Source organism: Sylvia atricapilla, chromosome 12 (assembly GCF_009819655.1).
Source record: "Sylvia atricapilla isolate bSylAtr1 chromosome 12, bSylAtr1.pri, whole genome shotgun sequence".
In the NCBI taxonomy this organism is placed as follows: Eukaryota; Metazoa; Chordata; class Aves; order Passeriformes; family Sylviidae; genus Sylvia; species Sylvia atricapilla.
The window spans coordinates 1,034,198-1,050,223 of record NC_089151.1 but is presented as its reverse complement, the minus strand read 5'-3'; the positions used below and the strand labels follow the sequence as shown (position 1 = coordinate 1,050,223).

The window sequence follows — 16,026 nt, the reverse complement described above, 5'->3', positions numbered from 1 at the left end:
GGTTCCCGGGAGGTATTGCGGATTAACGGGAGGATTTCAGAGGGGTGCCCGGAGGGTGTTGAAAGTTCCAGTACTGGGTGGTGCCCGGGGGGTACTGGACTCTGCCTGGATCTTGTCAGGTAACATGGGGTACTGGGGATTGCCATGGGGCTCCAGGGGAATACCGGGGGTGGTATCGGGGTGTTGCATCGGGGATTGCCGGAGGTTTCCAGAGGTGTAACGAGGATTGCCGGGGCTGTTGTAGGGGGTAAAGCCCCGGTTGGAGGGTTGGGGGTAATGGAGGGGTCCAGGGCATTGGCGAGGGGTGCCTGGGGCGTGCTGGAGCCGCTCTCCGGGGCGGGGCGGTACCTGCGCGGCCGCCGCCTCACCTGGGGCGTTGCGGGGCGGGACGGGGCGGGACGCGGCGGGCGGCGACCGGAGCGGCGGCGGCGGCGGCAGCAACGGACGGGCCATGCGGGGGCCGCGCTCCGGGCTCTGCCCGCTCTCCATCTCCATCCTCCTCCTCTCCCCGCTCCTGCCGGCGGCCGCCCTCTCCCCGGCCCCGCCGTGCGTCCTCCCGGGGCTGCGCCGCGGGCCGCTCCCCGCACCAGGTAACTCGCACCGTCGGGGCGCGGCGGCTCCGGGAGCCCCGGGACACTTCGGGAACGGGCTGGAGCCGCGCTCGGGACCGGGATCGGGGCTCCGAGCACCGGAGGGGGGGCGGCAGGGCCTCCCTCACCGCCGGGATCAGGATCGCTTTGCCCCCAGTGGTGGGGCCGCTGCTTTTCGGGAGGACCTCGCAGTGCCCCGGCTGTGGGGCTGGCGGGGGTTCCCGAGTGTGGGGCTGCGCCATGGGGTTGGCTGGGCCCCTGTGGTCTAGGGCTGTGCTCCCCCCGGGCTGTGGGGCTTGGCCTTGGGGCCGGCTGTGCCCCGGGGGGCTGGCGGTACCCGTCTGGTCTCGCTGATGCCAGTGCCTTTGGGCCAGCCGTGGGGCGCCCGCTGCGGGCAGGGCTGGCTCCCCGCAGGGTGGGTGGCCGGCGCCGGGCTGCCAATGGGGCTTGGTGCCCCAGGGCCACCCTTCTCCGGCTCTGGGGTGCGGGCTCTGGCTGGCCCGAGGCTGGGCAGGGTCTTGCTGCTGCCAGCTCCTGGCCCGCTGCCGACCTTGGCCCGGGCCCGCTGCCCTCTTCGCTCGGCGGCTCCCGGGAGACTGGGGCTGCCCGGGAACGCGGCCGGAGCCAGCGCTCATCTAATGGCCGCGGGAGCACTTAAAAGCTCTCCTTGGCGGTAAGTGCCAGGGAGGGGCCTCGACCTCCGCCTGCTGTGGACACCACATCCCGTTTTCACATCCCGTCCCATCAGCCAAGCCTGCCAGGACTAGAGGTGGGCGCTGCCGGGCTCCTGCCGTGGGCACAGGCTGGGGTCTGGCCATGCCATTGCGACCTCCCCTCCGTGGGCAGCCCGTGGCTTGGGCACCGACCTGCAGCTCCACCTTGGCACCCAGCGAGCCCTCCATGGAGGGACCCCCGAAGACACGGTGGGGTACCCCTGTGCCTCCTGGCCCTTCGGGGGGAACAGCAACCCGTGCCACAGCTCGGGAGCGGGGAAGGGGCTTCCCCGTGCTCCTCCGTCGCTTACCAGAGTGACTGATGCCCGAAGAGCCCCATTAAAGTCTCATTATCGCGGCCACGGCGACTGGGAGGGGCCCCGGTACTGCCCTCGGGGCACGGTTGCTGCTCCCCACATGTCCCCACCGTCGCCCCTGGGCTCGCTCCCTCTGGTGTGGAGCAGCCGTAGGGTACAGCTCCCATTCCACAGCTCTCCCTGCCCCATTCCACACCTTCCGTAGCCCCCCCAGCCCCGCTCCGTGTCCCGCCCTGGGCCGCCCGGAGCTGGCTCAACTCCGCTAATCCCCTAATCCTTCCCCCGGGCGGCTGCGGAGCCGGGGCTGTGTCCAGCACGAGGGATGCAGCGTGGGAGGCGGGGGAGGGAGATTCAGTGCCCAATGATCTGGCCACGGGGGGTTGGGAGCCCCGAGGGGGGCTGACACACCGGGAGGGGGCTGGGGCAGGGCTCTGCCCGCCCAGGAATTTCCCATCATCTATGGAACAAAGCCGAAACTCCCACCGAAACTTCTACTGCGCTCCCGTAGGGCGCCCGGTGTTCCCTCCCCGCTCCTGGCGTCCTCTCCCCTTCTTCTACCGCCTCACTCCGCCTCGGGGCTTTGGGGGATTGCGGCGTCCTGGAGCCGGTGGTTGCTGCTCGGGGGCGTCGGGGGAGAGGTTCCCCTCATCCCCCTGACCCCTCACCCTCGCAGGGAGCTCCGGAGGCTGCACGGGGCCATTCAACACGGAGGAGGCCCATGTCGGGGTGCGGGAGGATGGGGGCCCTGGGCGGCTACCGGCGGTGGGCAGGGTGCTCCCTGTACCCCCTCGAGATGCTGGTTCCCCCCAGTCTGCCGCTGGCCAGCCAGACCCTGCCCCAATTCCCGCCGAGAGCAGGCGCTCCCCCCAGGTAACGCTGCACCTCATATCCCCCAGCCCCTGCTCCCCCAGCCGGCCGTGCCCTCACTCACCCCCATCCCACAGGAGCTCCCCAGGGTTCGTGCTGCTCTCAGGAGGCAGAAGAGGGACTGGGTGATCCCCCCCATCAAGGTTCCTGAAAATGAGAGGGGCCCCTTCCCCAAAAAGCTGGTTCAGGTATGAGGCTGGTCAGTGTGGGCAGGGGGTCTGGGCATGGAGGTGGGTCCCCACTGCATCGGGGCAGGGTGAAGTGGGGTGGGGGACTGACCCCATCCCCTTGGACTGTGTCTCCTCCCAGATCAAATCCAACCGGGACAGAGACACCAAGATCTTCTACAGCATCACAGGGCAGGGTGCAGATGCCCCGCCTGAGGGCATCTTCACCATTGAGAAGGAGTCAGGCTGGATGAAAGTGACACAGCCACTGGACCGTGAGCACATCGACAAGTACCACGTAGGTCCTTGCCTGGGGACACCAGGGGGATACTGGGGTGCTTTGCCAGGCCCCCCACTCACACCCCACCCCGCAGCTCTTCTCCCACGCCGTGTCTGAGAATGGGAAGCCGGTGGAGGAGCCGATGGAGATCATTGTGACAGTGACAGACCAGAATGACAACAAGCCTCAGTTCACACAGGAGGTGTTCAGGGGCTCTGTGCCAGAGGGAGCTCTGCCAGGTAGGACCCTGTGCCTTGGGGAAGCTCTGCGTGTGTCTGGGGCACAGCCCTGGCACTGTCCCCCCCAGCATCCCACTTACCTGGACATCCACATCCCCAGGCACCTCCATCATGCAGGTGACAGCCACAGACGCAGATGATTCGGTGGAGACCTACAATGGTGTCATCGCCTACTCCATCCTCAGCCAGGAGCCACGGGAGCCCCATCCCCAGATGTTCACTGTCAACCGTGCCACTGGCACCCTCAGTGTCATTGCCAGTGGCCTCGACAGGGAGGTGGGCTCTGCAGCACCGTGGGGCAGGGGTCCCAGCCCCAAGCAGGGGCTGACAGGGTGTCTGTGTGTCTGTCTGTCCACCACAGCGTGTGCGGGAGTACACCCTGACCGTGCAGGCAGCTGACCTGGATGGTGAGGGGCTGACCACCACAGCGCTGGCCGTCATCGAGATCGCTGATGTCAATGACAATGCCCCCGAGTTTGATCCCAAAATGGTAATGTGGGCCCCCCTGCTGGTGTGGCCCTCCCTGGTGCCCGCTGAGGCGTGGTGCTGACAGTGCCCCTGACCCACAGTACGAGGTGGCCGTGCCAGAGAACGTGGCTGGGCGGGAGGTGGCCAGGCTGGCTGTCACTGACCTGGACGAGCCTGGCACACCGGCATGGCGAGCTGTCTACTCCATCCTGCGTGGCAACGACGGGGGTGTCTTTGCCATCGCCACTGACCCTGCCACCAACGAGGGCGTCCTCCGCACCGCCAAGGTCTGTGTCACCCCGTGTCACCCCATCGCTGCCCACAGTGGGGTCCTGCCTGTCCTGCTCTCACTGCCCACATCTCCCCCTCTCCCAGGGTCTGGACTATGAGGCCAAGCAGCAGTTTGTGCTCCATGTGGCAGTGGCCAACGAGGTCCCCTTTGTCGTGAAGCTGCCAATGGCCACTGCTACGGTGACAGTCACTGTGGAGGATGTCAATGAGGCCCCGGTGTTTGTGCCGCCGGTGCAGCTGGCCACGGTGTCGGAGGATGTGCCACCGGGGCAGACCCTCGCCACCTGCACGGCCCAGGACCCTGACAAGGCACAGGGCCAGAGGATCAAGTGAGCAGGGACAGGGTTGGAGCGGAGGTTTGGGGAGTCTCTGCTGCCCCTTGCCGCAGCACCAGCTCCCCTGTGTCCCCCAGGTACGTGGTGGGGCATGACCCAGCAGGCTGGCTGGCTGTGCACCCCGAGAACGGCCTGGTGACCGCGCAGGACCACCTGGACCGCGAGTCCCCCTTCGTCAAGAACAGCACCTACATGGCCGTGCTGCTGGCTGTGGATGATGGTGAGGGACATGAAAGGGCCCTTGTTCCCCCTCCCGCGTGAGGGGCACGTGCTGCCATCACCAGGAAATACATCCCTGCTCCAGCATGGAGCAGTTCGGGGGCTGCTTGGCCCCACCCGTGCCTGGGGCACCCAAGCCCTGTGAGGATCCTGGGTTTGGGACTCCCCCCTCCGGCATCACTCCTCACTGTTCCCACCCTTGCCCAGAGAGTCTCTGTCCCTGGGAAAGTCCTGGTCTTGAGGCTCCCCTTGTCCCCATGTCTGCTCAGTCACCCATGTCCCCATGAGAGTCCTGGGTTTGGGGTCCCCCCTCTAGAATTTTCCCCACCAGGCTCACCGCCGGCCACGGGCACGGGAACTCTACTCCTCACCCTGCTCGATGTGAACGACAACGGCCCTGAGGCTGAGCCACGGGACATCACCGTCTGCCAGCGCAGTCCCCAGCCCCAGCTCCTCACCATCACCGACCGGGACCTGCCCCCCAACACCGGCCCCTTCCGCGCCGAGCTCACCCACGGCTCAGGGGACAGCTGGGCTGTGGAGGTGGGGGACACAGGTATTGCAGTGGGGCTGAACATACTGTGCAGGGTCCTCGGCAGGGGTGGCTGTGCTATGGTTGCACTCTTGATGTATCATCCATGAGCCCCCCAATCTCACACAGGTGACACAGTGACACTGCAGCTGGTGGCACCGCTGGAGCCGGACACCTACAGCATTTACCTGCGGCTGCTGGACCAGCCGGGCAGAGCCCAAGTGACCATTGTCACCGCACGGGTCTGCGCCTGTGAGGGGCTGGCACAGGGCTGTCCCCAGAGACCCCAGCCTGTCACCGCCCTACCTTTTGTCCTCGCCACCCTGGGCGCCTTACTGGCCCTGCTGCGTGAGTGGGGCTCCTGGGGCTGTGGGGACACCCCTGCCTTGGACACAGTGGGGGGCACATGTCCCTGCTGATGGCACTCTTCCCCCCAGTCATCCTGCTGCTGCTGCTCCTCTTCGTGAGGAGGAGGAAGGTGACGAAGGAGCCGCTGCTGCTGCCCGAAGATGACACAAGGGACAACATCTTCTACTATGGGGAGGAGGGTGGCGGCGAGGAGGACCAGGTGCGTGTGGGGGTCAGGGGTCTGGTGACAATGTGGGCAACTTGACTCTGCCCCTCTCCGTGTGTGTGTGTCCCCGCAGAACTATGACCTGCGGCAGCTGCACCGGGGGCTGGACGCGCGGCCCGAGGTGATCCGCAATGACGTGGCCCCCACCCTCCTGCCAGCCCCCCAGTACCGACCCCGCCCCGCCAACCCCGATGACATCGGCACCTTCATCGACGAGGTGAGTCCTGGCCTGGACAGCCCAGGGGGTGACAGCACAGGGGACACAGGCGCTGACCCCTCTGTTCCCCCAGAACCTGAAGGCGGCCGACACGGACCCCACGGCCCCTCCCTATGACTCGCTGCTGGTGTTTGACTACGAGGGCAGCGGCTCGGAGGCCACCTCGCTCAGCTCCCTCAATTCCTCCGCCTCCGACGGCGACCAGGACTACGACTACCTCAACGACTGGGGCGGCCGCTTCCGCAAGCTGGCCGAGCTCTACGGCGGCGGCGAGGAGGACGATTAGGGACCCCCAGCCCGCTGCTGCCCCCGCCTTATTGCTGCTTTTGTGCCTTGGGGCTTCCCCCTGCCGTGCCCCCCACCCCAGCGCAGCCCCCTCACCTCCTCGCCTGCGTTTTTGTGGTTATTATCTATTTTTTAAGGTATGGAATGATGGCGTGTGATGCTGCGGACAAGGGGATGGGAGCTGGGTCAGTTTTAATAAAGGATTTGGTTTTTTTTAGATGTTCCAGGCTCTGTGTCACTTTGTGTCCTGGAGATTGGTGCTGCCCCCAGCCCTGTCCCCCCTTGCCCACCGCAGTGTGGGACCTATGGCACAGTTGCAGTCTCACCCATGCAGGCACAGTGCCCATGCCACCCACCCCAGGGTGTCCTTGTCCCCAAGAGCTACATGGGCATGGGCAGGGCACTGGCTGCCAATCTGTGCTTCATGGGAGTGACGCTGGTGGCATTGGGCATTCCTGGCATTCCCTAAATCCCTCCTGGGCAGCCAGAGCCCTGACACCCCCCCGCCCAGGCTGCCACCCCAGCCCCCTGAGATGACCATAGGTGCTAGCATGGGTGGGCACAGCAGCCTCTGGCAGGACCCTGAACTCTGGGGTCTCCCACTGGCTCCAGGATCAGCTCCTGATAGGCATGGGATTGGGGCAGCTGATGGCACTGGGGATCCCTGCGAGTCCCCTTCCATAGGGTCACTCCCAGCTGTGCTGTGCTTTGGGACAGAGGAGTATGGGGGAAGCTGGGGACTGCAGCGTCCTGAGGGGCCCTTCCTGCCTGGGGGGTTCCTGGGAACCGTGTTTGTTCCCTGCTGCAGAGCCAAGATCTGTGGGGCCACGGCGTGGGGACACCCTGGGGTACTGCTGCCTTCTGTCGCCCACCAACACCTCCTGTTCCCACTGCCCCGGACGGGAGGGGCATGGAAAGCATGAGGGCTGTGTGGCTGGGACTGGGAATATCAGGGGCACGGGGAGCCGGGGGTACCCGGGATGGGCAGAGCACCAGGGGTGTTGAGGGGGCTGCTGGGGTACTAGGGGCTGAAGGGGTAACGGGGGTACCACGGTACCGGGGACGGTGGAAGAACCACACCAGCACCGTGGGAATTCCGGTAATCCATCCGTCAGTGCCCCGGGAATACCGGGGTTCCGGGTGCGGGCGGGACGGGGCGGGACCGCCTCCCGTCAGGGCGGGACGGGACGGGGCGGACCTCGGCGGGGCCGACACCTGCGGGGAGGGATAGGGAGGGGACCGGACGCACCTGCGACTCCGCGGCGGCAGCGCCCGATCCCTCCGGCACCAACCGGCACCGGCTATGGGGCGGCGGGCGGGTTGCTTGGTCCCGCTCTGTCTCCTCCTGCTCCAGGTGAGCCACGGAATGGGGCGGCAGGACCCTGCCTGGGACCCCGCCGAGACCCTACCCGGGGCAGCGGGACCTTGCTCGGGACCGTGCCCGGTGCTAAGGTCTCTCTCCGGGCAGTGCGGGCATGGGGCAGCGTCCTGCCGGCGCGGCTTCACCTCCGGGACCTTTGCTCTGACGGTGCCGCGGGACAGCGTGGAGGCGGGACAGGCTCTGGGACGAGGTAAGGACATGGGGACAACTGCGTATGGGGGACAGGGTGTGAGGCCGAGGATGGGACTGTGGGTACAGGAGGGTGTGTGGGACCGGGGTGGGCAATGGGGGACATAAAGCCGTGGCTCCGTGCTGAGTGATGCTGTCGTGGCCACGGGGATGGGGCTGTGGGGACAGTTCTGTGGGAATGGCGCCATGGGGATGGCGCTACGGGCGGTGGGGACAGTGCCATGATAGTGGGGTCAGGCTTGCTGTGGTGGCATAGGGGACGGAGCCTGGTGTGTCGGCACCCAGCGGTGGGGCACACTGAGGGCACTGGCGGTCCCAGCACAGCAGTCTGGTCGTGGCACAGGGGACAGCGCGGGGGCAGCGGAGCCGCTCCCCGGGGTGCGCCGGCGCGGGCGGCGCTGACTCAGGCACCGCAGACCTGTTGGGACCGGCAGGTTGGGGTGTGGGGCGCGCAGGCGCCTGCCCTGCCCCGTGCCTCGCCTGGCACACTGGGTTCACCAGGGTGAGCCCCCCTTTGGACCCACAGTGTAGGCCCACAGGGCAGCTCTTGGCATGGGGATGGGCACCAGGATGTGCTTTTGGGATGTTGGTGTTCCACTGTGTTGGCACTAAAGCCCTTTTCTGGAGTGGTAAGGGGGCACTGGGGACCCGTGTGATGGGGACCTGCTGCCACTCTGGGGCCCCCAGAAGGGACCCTGTGGGCTCTGGGGCTGTGTGCAGTGGCTGTCACCATCTGCACCAGTTTGTGGCTGAAAGTGGTGCTGGCACCGCAGTGTGTGTGCCAGGGTGGCTGGGTGGGCACAGAACCAAGGGGTACTGAGCACCCAGTGCTGCACCAACAGCTCCCAAACTTCCTCAGCTCTGTAACGGCTTCGCCTGAGAGAGCCGGGAATCGGACCCTGCCCCAACCCCAGGAATTGTTTGTTTGCCTTGTCGTTGATCATTAACTGCAGAAGGCGATGTCCATCAGGGCCGGGCCTGATACCAGGGTGACGGCAGCCCTGTGACTTCCCTGAAGCATCGAGACCTGCTGGAATTCGTCTGTCCTGGCACCAGCACTTTCAGTTTTGGGTTGCGGGCACAGTCAGGGCGTGGGAGGGAGGAAGGAAGGGCCATCTGCCCTTGAGGCCTGTGTGGCACCTTGCGATGATTCACAGCTGTGCCACAGCAATGCCAGCCATGGGGTGGCTGAGCCTGGTGGGTGCCAGGCCATGCTGGGCCACAGAGCACCCCAAAGCTTGTGGCCAGGCTCACAAGCCAGCCTCTAATTAGCTTGATGAGTTGAGCGTGGTGTTTTCCCTCCAACAGGCCCAGACAGGCTCTGCATGGCGCCGGGGCGGCGAACAGCAAACACCTGTGCGGGGGCTGCGGCATCGCCGGGGCTCTGCTCCCGGGGTCGGGGGGCTCTGGGGTGGTGGGGATGTGGTGGGGGGCTGGGACGGGCCCCGTCAGCCCTGGGTGTGGAGAAACCTCGAGAGTCTGAAATCACAGCGAAACTGGGGTGACGTCAGTGGGATGTGTCACCCGCAGCACCTTCACCCCTGGGTGAGCCCCCTGCCCTGGCGCAGTCACGTGTGCGCCACACACGTGATGGTGACACCCTGCTCTGCCTGTGCCCGGCCCCGCTGAGACCTCACAGGACATGAGGTGGCTTTGGGGGGCTGCCCTGGCTCTCAGCCCTACACCCTGTTTGGCAGCCTGGTTGTCCCAGTCTGGTTGTCCCAATGCCCTGTGGTGGGGGGGGATTGAAGTGGAGGCATCCCCCTGTAGGACTCCCTGAGCTCTCCTTTTCTCCCACCCCCATCATTCCCAGGAGAGGGCCTCCCCTTCACCCCCCCAGCTCCCAGCCCCGGGGAGAAGAGGGCTGGGGCCAGCCCTCCTTCAGCCAAGCTGGAAAAACAGGTTGTGCATGGCCAGGTGGGAAGGGGGGGAGTTGGAAGCAGAGAGAGCGGGAAGGAGAGAGCAGGTTCTGGGTGCCCTCCTTGAACCCAGTGCGGGCTGAGCACTGAGCGCTCATTGCACCCACAGCGGGGCTGGGGACCTCGTGTCGCCCCTCGCTGCTCCCACCGGGCCCCATACCAGGGCCAGGGCCCAGCGCTGCGGCTTCGCCCGCGGCTGCCTCTCCTTCCCCGCCTGCCCTGGCACGTTCCTGCCCAGCCGGCCCCACCGGCTCCCCCAGCCCTGGCCCGGGGGTCTCGCCGTGGGGCTGAGCCGGGCTGGCATCGCGCCGGCGGCTCCTCCTGGGCATGGTGGTGGGCAGGGGGGCAGCGATTGCTCCCCTCTCCATCCCACGGGCACCCCGGATTCCTGGGCTGCTCGTGGGCTGACGTAACCCCACGGGCTCCGTTCCCTTCGGTTGTGCCTCCCGCCCACCGCGGCACGTCCCTTTGCCGGGGCGAGGGTCACGCCGGGGCGGTGGTGGCAGCGCTGGCTCCGGAGCCTGCGTGCCGCTGGCTCCAACAGCTCTCTCTCAGACAAAGGGTGTTTGTTCGGGAGCGCGGCCCGGCTCATGTGATGCCAGCTGACCGCTGCCTCGTGGTGGCCCGGCTCTACTGCACCCAGCCGCGTGCCAGGCCAGTGACATCGGGACCCCGCCTGCACACTGTCCCTGGGGTTGGGGGTCTCAGAGGTACCTGGGCAGGTTGAGGGGCCTGGCTGCCAGGGTACTGGTTGCCAGTGCAGGTGAGTGACTGCTGCACTTGTTTTTATTGGAAAAGCAGCTAGAGCAGCATGGGCGCAGTGGTGGTGACGTGCCACGTCTGGGGACATGCTGTGCCACAGGGATACACTCATATGGGGATGTGCCATGCCATACATGGTGCTGGGAGCAGGGACATACTGTGCCAGGTGCCACTTGCCCCATTGTCACTGCCTGGCAAGGGGCCTGTGGCACAGTAGGTCTTGTCATGTCCCATCCTGGACTAAAGGCAGAGCAGGGATGCACCGTGTGTTGTGCCCAGGATGGAATCCTGGCAGGGCATGTGCCACTGTGTGTGGAGCATCCCCACCGCTGCTGTGACCCCACACCCCAGGCTGCTGTGTGTGCCCATGTCCCCAGAGCCCTCTGCCACTCAGTCTCCTGTCCCCAGTGAGCTTTGAGGACTGTGGTGAGCTGCGCCGTTCCGCCCTCCTCCCGGATGACAGGCGCTTCAAGGTGAGCAGGGATGGCACCATCTCTGCCACTCGGCCCCTGCAACTCCAGCAGCGGGAGATCACCTTTAGTGTGCACGCCTGGGACAACGTGGGCAAAAAGCATTCAGCCAGGGTGACCCTGCACCGCCGCCGGCGGCACCAGCGCCAGCACGACAAGCAGATGCAGCAGGTAAAGCACAGACCCACTCCCTGGAGTCACAGCAGCCACTGTCCCTGGTGCAGAGGGCTCAGCAGGGTGCTGGCACTGAGCAGAGCCACTGTCGCAACAGGACACAGTGCCCGATGTGCTGATCTTCCCGGAGCATGAGCGCGGCCTCCGGAGGCAGAAGAGGGACTGGGTCATCCCCCCCATCAACTGCCCTGAGAATGAGCGAGGGCCATTCCCCAAGAACCTGGTGCAGGTACGTGTCCCCACAGGGGACAGGCTGGGTCCAGGGTGATCCCCAGAGTGCTGGGACATGTCTCCACCTGCTTCTTCCTGCCTTGCTGCCAGATCAAATCCAACAAGGACAAGGAGACCAAGGTTTTCTACAGCATCACGGGGCAGGGAGCAGACACCATCCCTGTGGGTGTCTTCATCATCGAGCGGGAGACGGGGTGGCTGAAGGTGACAAAACCCCTGGATCGTGAGAAGAAGGATAAATATGTGGTGAGTGAGGAGGGGCCTGTGGCGTGATGGGGACGGTCCCAGGGACTCCACAGACACTGACTGTGCCCCTGCAGCTCTACTCCCACGCTGTGTCAGCCAACGGGCAGCCCGTGGAGGACCCCATGGAGATCATCATCACTGTCACTGATCAGAATGACAACGCGCCCCAGTTCACCCAGCAAGTTTTTGTCGGCTACATTGAGGAGAACGCAAAGCCAGGTACGTGGGGGGCTCTGAGCTGGGACCATGCAGAGCCCTGAGTGGGAGCAGTGCTGGGCTGTCTGGTGGATTCTGTCCCATCATTAAAATCTCCCTGGCTTGTCCCCATGTCCAGGCACATCTGTGATGACCGTGAATGCTACGGATGCAGATGATGCGGTCAATGTGAACAATGGCATCGTTGCCTACTCCATCCTCAGCGAGGAGCCCAAGGGTGCCCAGCCCATGTTCACCATCGATGCCGAGAAGGGCATCATCAGTGTCATTGGCACAGGACTGGACCGGGAGGTGGGGCACCTTGCCATGGCCCAGGGGAACCACAGTGGCCCACTACTCCACAGTGGGATGTGCCACGGGGAGAAAGGGATACTGGAGCCCTGGGGTCCATCTGGTTTTGGGACATGCCATCCCTGGGTCACTGTCCCTGGCTGTAGGGGTGTTTGCAGCCTTGAGCCCACGAGGAGCTGTGCTGGGGACACTCCAGGGACCTCCAGCTTTGCTGAGCCCTGGAGTGGGTGCAGTGTCAGCCCTGCAGTGGGCAGCTGGGACATCACCTGCCTCTGTGCAAGTAGGGAACAGCGTGGCTGGAGAAGGGTGGAGGGGCGGGCAGGTGATGCCTGGAGAAGGGGAACACCCCAGTTCCCACCCCAGCCCTAACTGGGGTGATTTTGCCCTGCAGACCACTCCCAACTACACGCTGATCATCCAGGCTGCAGACATGGAGGGCATGGGCCTGACCAACACTGCCACCGCCATCATCAAAGTCACTGATGCCAATGACAATCCTCCTGTCTTCAACCCCACCATGGTACCACCCAGCCCTGGCTGCTGCCCTTCCTGGGCCTTGTGGCACAAGCTCCCACCTGGGGTGCCTGGGGCCACACAGGTGACTGTCCCTGTCCCATCTTGCAGTATGAGGACTCAGTGGATGAGAATGAGGCGGGAGTGCTGGTTGCCCGGCTATATGTGACAGACCAGGACCTGCCAGGCTCACCAGCCTGGAACGCCGTCTACCGCATCCAGAGCGGAGACCCGCAGGGTGAATTTGAGATCACCACTGACCCCAAAACTAACGATGGGCTCCTGAAAACTGCCAAGGTGGGTCCCACTGCTGCGTGGCTGCCTCAGCACCAGCTGACTCCCCACTGGCACTACCTGGTTTCTCTCCCACCTGCAGGGCCTGGATTATGAGACCCAGAGGCGGTACACGCTCGTGGTGTCAGTGGAGAACGAGGTCCCCTTCACCGTGAACATCAATCCTGCCACAGCCACTGTCCTGGTGCTGGTCAGGGACGTGAACGAAGCCCCCATCTTCATACCCCCAGTCAAGCAGGTGCAGGTGATGGAGGATGTGCCAAAGGGATACCAGGTCACCTCCTACACAGCCCAGGACCCCGACAAGGACCAGAGCCAGAAAATAACGTGAGTGGAGGGTGATGGTGGTGGGGGCTTTGCTGGGTGTCTGAGGGGCTGCTGTGCTGCACTGTGTGCCCCATCCTCTCCCCCTACTGACCCCTGGCTGCCCCCAGGTATCGCATGGGCAGCGACCCTGCGGGGTGGTTGGCCATTGACCCTGAGAACGGCATCGTCACGGCAGCCCAGCCACTGGACCGGGAGTCGGCACATGCCTTCAACAGCACCTACAAGGCCATCATCTTGGCCGTGGACAATGGTGAGGGTGGCCAACTGCTGCCCCCGTGCCCACCTCCATGTTCCCCCATGGGGTCCAGGCCCCTCCCTGGGTGCCTTGCTGACTCTCAGTCCCGCAGGGTCACCACATGATGCCACCGGCACGGGGACGCTCGTCCTCCTGCTTCAGGATGTGAATGACAATGGGCCCGTGCCAGAGCCCCGGAGCTTTGACATCTGCAGCCGGCAGCCTGAGGAGCAGAGGCTGAAGATCATCGACAAGGACCTGCCCCCCAACACCCACCCCTTCAAGGCAGAGCTGATGCATGGCTCCAGCAGCAACTGGACTGTCCAACTGGAGAATCCAGGTGGGTGCCACCTGCTCTGGTGCTGAGCCCTGCAGGGACTACCAGGCTGGGGACCTGCTATGGGGTAAACTCCTGTGCCAGTGCCAAGGGTGCTCCCAAACCAGAGCTGGGAAAGGGGCTGGAGCACCAGGAGTGGCTGAGAGAGCTAGGGAGGTTCAGGAGGGACCTTCTTGCTCTCCACAACTCCCTGGCAGGAGAGTGCAGCCAGGTGAGGGTCAGGATCTGCTCCTAAGGGACAGGACAAGGGGAAAGAACCTTGAATTGTGCCAGGAGAGATTTAGGTTGGATATTGGGGGAAATTCATTCATGGAAAGGGTGGTCAGGCATTAGAATAGGTTTCCCAGGACAGTGGTGAAATGCACATCTCTGGAGGGATTTAAGAACTGTGTGAATGTGGCACTTGGGGAAATGGGTCAGTTGTGGCCTTGGCAGTGCTGGGGGATGGCTGGACTCAAGAATCTTGGAGAACATCTTCAACTCAAATGATTCTGTGGTTCACCAAGACCATGTGGTGCTGAGGATGAAGAAGGAGCTGGAGCCAGGCGAGTACAGTATCTTCCTGAAGCTGCTGGATAATCAGAACAAGGAGCAGATCACGCCGGTGCGAGCCCAGGTCTGCAGCTGTGAGGGGCCAGCCAAGAACTGTGAGCGGCGAGCGTACATCTCTGGTGGCATGGGTGTGCCTGCCATCCTGGGCATCCTGGGGGGCATCCTGGCACTGCTCAGTGAGTACCCAGGGATGGGGCTGGGAGGGACAGACTGTGGGTCACCCTCTCCCTGCTGCCCTGACACCCCATCCCTGTGCCTGCAGTCCTCCTGCTGCTGCTGCTGCTCTTCGTAAAGAGGAGGAAGGTGGTGAAGGAACCACTGCTCCCACCCGAGGATGACATGAGGGACAACGTGTACCACTATGACGAGGAGGGTGGTGGCGAGGAGGACCAGGTGGGATGTCTCTGCCTGCCGGCACCACAAGTGGTGGTGGCAGTGCCCACGGTTGTCCCTCGAGCCTTGACTCCTCCTGTCCCCCCAGGACTATGACCTGAGCCAGCTGCACCGGGGGCTGGACGCGCGGCCCGAGGTGATCCGCAATGACGTGGCCCCTCCACTCATGGCGGCCCCCCAGTACCGACCCCGCCCCGCCAACCCCGACGAGATCGGCAACTTCATCGACGAGGTGAGTCCTGGCCTGGACAGCCCAGGGGGTGACAGCACAAGGGACATAGGCACTGACCCCTCTGTTCCCCCAGAACCTGAAGGCGGCCGACACTGACCCCACGGCCCCTCCCTATGACTCGCTGCTGGTGTTTGACTACGAGGGCAGCGGCTCGGAGGCCACCTCGCTCAGCTCCCTCAACTCCTCCGCCTCCGACGGCGACCAGGACTACGACTACCTCAACGACTGGGGCGGCCGCTTCCGCAAGCTGGCCGAGCTCTACGGCGGCGGCGAGGAGGACGATTAGGGACCCCCAGCCCGCTGCTGCCACCTCATTTCATCCCTCTGGACTCACGGTGGTCCCTGGCCCGGGGTGGCCAAACCCCCTCCGACACCTCCTGAACTCTGTACACATGTCTCCTTGACAGAGAAAATCTCAGGCTTGCTGGGGATGAGGGGTTTTGGGGTAGTCTGGGTGCTTCCTGGCCCCCTTGGCTCCAGGGCATGGGACAGTTTAGTCCATTCCCCATCCTGGAACTGAGGTGCTCCCCCACATCCTCCCAACTGTGGGGGGCAGGATTATGTCCTTCTTCCCTTTTCAATGAGGGAAAAGGCTCTCTGGTACTCTCCAAAATACCTCGTGCTTCCAGCCCCACACAGGCTCAGATTGTGAACCTAGTGATGGAGTAGTGCGATGGGACACTTGATCAATACAGACCAAAGATGCACCATCACAGGGAATTGTATTTACTACAGTATGTACAGGCAGATTTTCTATTTTTCCCTATCCCAGATTATGGTTTGATTTCCTCCCATGTCATACCAGATGTAATTAGTGTGCAGTCATTGAAAGGTGCTTTCCAAAATCAAAGGGCTTTCCCAAAATCCTGACTTCTGTGTTTAGCTGACATCATAGTTTGTATTTTTTATCATGGGAATAGGGTCTGACGTGACCCACCAGCGGTGGCCAAGTGTTGATTGCATGGTTTTTATACAAAATTGAAATAATAAATTGTTTTAAGAAAACCAAACCACTTTTCTGTGCGTGAGGCTCTGCCGGTGCTCGAAGGCTTTACCTGCTGGACAGGTATGGCCATGGCCCCCTCCACAGGGCAAGCGGAGAATCCCAACCACAGAAGGGTTCGAGTTGGAAGAGACGTTTAGGATCATCCAGCTCCATCCCTCTGCAAG

At 64.0% G+C, this 16,026-nt stretch overlaps 2 protein-coding genes across 3 annotated transcripts; both read left to right on the top strand.

Moving 5' to 3' along the window:
• The first annotated feature begins 423 nt into the window (after positions 1-423).
• Positions 424-6,309, top strand: LOC136366394 (B-cadherin-like). The gene is made up of 15 exons (XM_066327416.1): positions 424-590; positions 2,294-2,490; positions 2,565-2,675; positions 2,797-2,952; positions 3,029-3,173; positions 3,274-3,449; positions 3,535-3,663; positions 3,743-3,928; positions 4,017-4,261; positions 4,345-4,487; positions 4,818-5,042; positions 5,148-5,366; positions 5,456-5,586; positions 5,666-5,809; positions 5,883-6,309. The coding sequence occupies exons 1-15, from the start codon at positions 452-454 to the stop codon at positions 6,093-6,095; spliced, it is 2,559 nt and encodes an 852-aa protein (XP_066183513.1). The 5' UTR covers positions 424-451; the 3' UTR covers positions 6,096-6,309.
• Positions 6,310-7,340: 1,031 nt separating this feature from the next.
• Positions 7,341-15,869, top strand: CDH1 (cadherin 1). Of its 2 annotated transcripts, XM_066327403.1 has the most exons (16): positions 7,341-7,448; positions 7,563-7,665; positions 10,754-10,986; positions 11,087-11,218; positions 11,311-11,466; positions 11,541-11,685; positions 11,801-11,973; positions 12,365-12,493; positions 12,598-12,783; positions 12,863-13,107; positions 13,215-13,357; positions 13,455-13,682; positions 14,186-14,407; positions 14,494-14,624; positions 14,713-14,856; positions 14,930-15,869. In XM_066327403.1, exons 1-16 carry the CDS (start codon positions 7,398-7,400, stop codon positions 15,140-15,142), a joined length of 2,634 nt encoding a protein of 877 aa, XP_066183500.1. In that variant the 5' UTR covers positions 7,341-7,397; the 3' UTR covers positions 15,143-15,869. The 2 variants fall into 2 exon arrangements, with proteins under 2 accessions (XP_066183500.1, XP_066183499.1); XM_066327402.1 differs by having other exon boundaries at positions 7,341-7,665.
• The last annotated feature ends 157 nt before the right edge of the window (positions 15,870-16,026 follow it).